Raw genomic sequence first — 2411 nt, forward strand, 5'->3', positions numbered from 1 at the left:
CGACTACGTCCCAGCGGGGAAACGCTTTGCGTGGGTTGAGTTTAAAAACCAAACATTGGGCCCGGCAGGCATGGCTCGGGGGGTGAGCATCGACCTATGAACCAGGAGGTCACAGTGCGATTCCCAGTCAGGGCGCAGGCCCAGGTGTGGGCTCCATTCCTAGTAGGGAGTGTGCAGGAGGCAGCCGATCCATGATTCTCTCTCATCGTTGATGTTTCTCTCTCTCTCTCCCTTCCTCTTGGAAATCAATAAAAAAATTAAAATTTAAAATAGAATAAACATATATTTAAAGGAAACAAACAGCCAAACAAAAAATCACTCGCCTGCATAGAATCAACGCAAACCAGTGAGGAGGAGGTCGGCGGGCGCGGCCCCGAGGTCTTACCTGTTGGCTTCGTCTTAAAAAGTCCCAGAGCCAGCAAGCGGGTCCGAGGCTGGGGGGCAACAGGGGGAGTCAGGTGTGGGGTTTGGTGCCTGGGGAGCGGGGGGTGCCTGGGGGGAGGTGCAGGGGAGGGGAGGTGAGAGGACAGGTCCTCTGTCCCGAGGTCTCCGTGGGAGCACGCTCAGAGCTGGGGTGGCACCCGGTGCCGTGGCTGCAGCGTCCACACCATCGGCCCCAGGTGCGTGGCCGCCTCCTAACAAGGGCTCCCCAGGCGGGTTCTGAGAACCAGCACCGCCCACCTGATCTCCTCGCCGACGCTGTGGTATCTCCACTCCATGGGCTCCGACAGCGGCTGCAGCAGATCTTCGTGGCACGAGAGAGCGAAGTCCACCTTCACGCGGGGGTAGGGGCTCGCCCTGCTGGCCTGTGGGTGGAGTCGGGCCGGATGGTGACCTGGTGCCACCTCAGGGCCCCACGCGGGCTGAGCGGGACTCTGTCCGCCACTGGGACGCACGTCAGAGCCGCAGCGGGCGACCCTCCCACCCACTGGACGGCCACGATCGGAGAGACCGACAGCACCGTGTCGGCGGGACGTGGAGGGGCGGAGCCCTCGTACGTGCACGGCCGGTGGGGATGCAGGAGGGGCGGGACGCCGGGCAGCTCCCCCAAAGGTAACCGTAGAAGGGCCCCGTGACCCAGCACTTCGCGCCCGGCCAGACACCGGGAGAAGCGGGAACTGCGTCCATGAGAACCGGGGCCTGTGCTCCCAGCCGCACGTTCGTCCTGGACAGAACGTGGGAACAGCCCACACGCCCGTCTATGGACGAGGGACAAACAGCGCGGCCCAGCCAAGCAATGGATGTCACTCGGCCAGCAAGAGGCACGGAGCCCCCACACGCTGCCACGTGGATGGAGCACAAAAGCATTCTGCTCCGTGGGAAGCCAGTCCCGGCACACGGGTGTGAGGAGGCAGCTGATCCACGATTCTCTCTCATCATGGATGTTTCTCTCTCCCTCTCTCTCTTCCTCTCTGAAATCAATACAAATAAATTTAAAAAAAGAAAAAAAGAAAAAAAGAAATAGGGGGTGGGAGCGGCCGGAGAGGTCAATGGGGGGAAAGGAGACTTATGTAACACTTTAAACAAGAAGGAATTTAAATTTAAAAAAAAGAGAAAAGTTCTAACACTGACTGTGGTGAGGCTGCATAGTATATGCAGGAATGTCCTAAAACCACAGAATCGCGCTGAGTCAGTGAACTGTGTGGTGTGGGAAAGACACATCAAGAAAGCTGTTGTTTAAAAAAAAAAGCCTCTGGGTCTCGGGCCAGCGCCCTGCCAGGTGCCCACGTACCGCCAGGTTCCGGGAGGACATCTCGGCCCTGTAGCTCCTGACGTCCTCCAGGTCCAGCGTGGCGGTGAGCACCTCCTGCGGGCGTGGAGGGGAGTGAGTGCCTCTCTCCCACGCGCCGGTCACTGCACCGAGGTAACAGGTGCGCCCACTGCACGGGGTGGAGCCCTGTGGCCCTGGACGGGCGGTCAGGCCGGGACCCGCCGTCGCTCACGCGGGCGTCCGCAGAACCAAGTGGGATCCTGGGCACAGTGGCATTCCCGCCCGTTTCGGGCAGTAACAGCCATCGCCCCTCTGGCTTCCCCACACGGAGCCGGACGACGCAGTCCCCGGACCTTCCCATCTGCTTCCTTCCCTCTAACCCGCCCCGATCGCTCCAGGTCCCCGACAGCCTCGGACTTACCCACACACGCCCGCCACATGCTACGGGGGCAGGGGACCAGGTCGCCCCCTCTCGTTACTACAGGGCCTCCTCCTCCCACAGCCACGCGGGGTCCCCGGGGGCAGAGCACCGACGGGGAAGGGACCCCGCAGCTCCCGCGCGGCTCTCACCACATCGTCCAGGGAGAACTGGGATCCCTGCGCGAACACGGCGCCGTTCATGGCGATCATGGCGCAGCCGTCGTAGTAGAGCCGGTCCCCGTCGCAGCCCTTCTGGTTGGCCAGCAGGTAGATGCCGCCT

General features: G+C 61.8%; 1 protein-coding gene across 1 annotated transcript in view; it reads right to left on the reverse strand.

Moving 5' to 3' along the window:
- NADSYN1 (NAD synthetase 1) overlaps nt 1–2411 on the reverse strand; it is a 22933-nt gene that overhangs the window by 10986 nt on the left and 9536 nt on the right. Inside the window, 4 exon segments of the mRNA XM_014539914.1 lie at nt 288–434; nt 682–806; nt 1733–1807; nt 2282–2409. Coding sequence (XP_014395400.1) covers nt 288–434; nt 682–806; nt 1733–1807; nt 2282–2409 — 475 coding nt within the window.

The sequence above is a fragment of the Myotis brandtii genome, unplaced genomic scaffold, assembly GCF_000412655.1.
Source record: "Myotis brandtii unplaced genomic scaffold, ASM41265v1 scaffold2300, whole genome shotgun sequence".
Classification (NCBI taxonomy): Eukaryota; Metazoa; Chordata; class Mammalia; order Chiroptera; family Vespertilionidae; genus Myotis; species Myotis brandtii.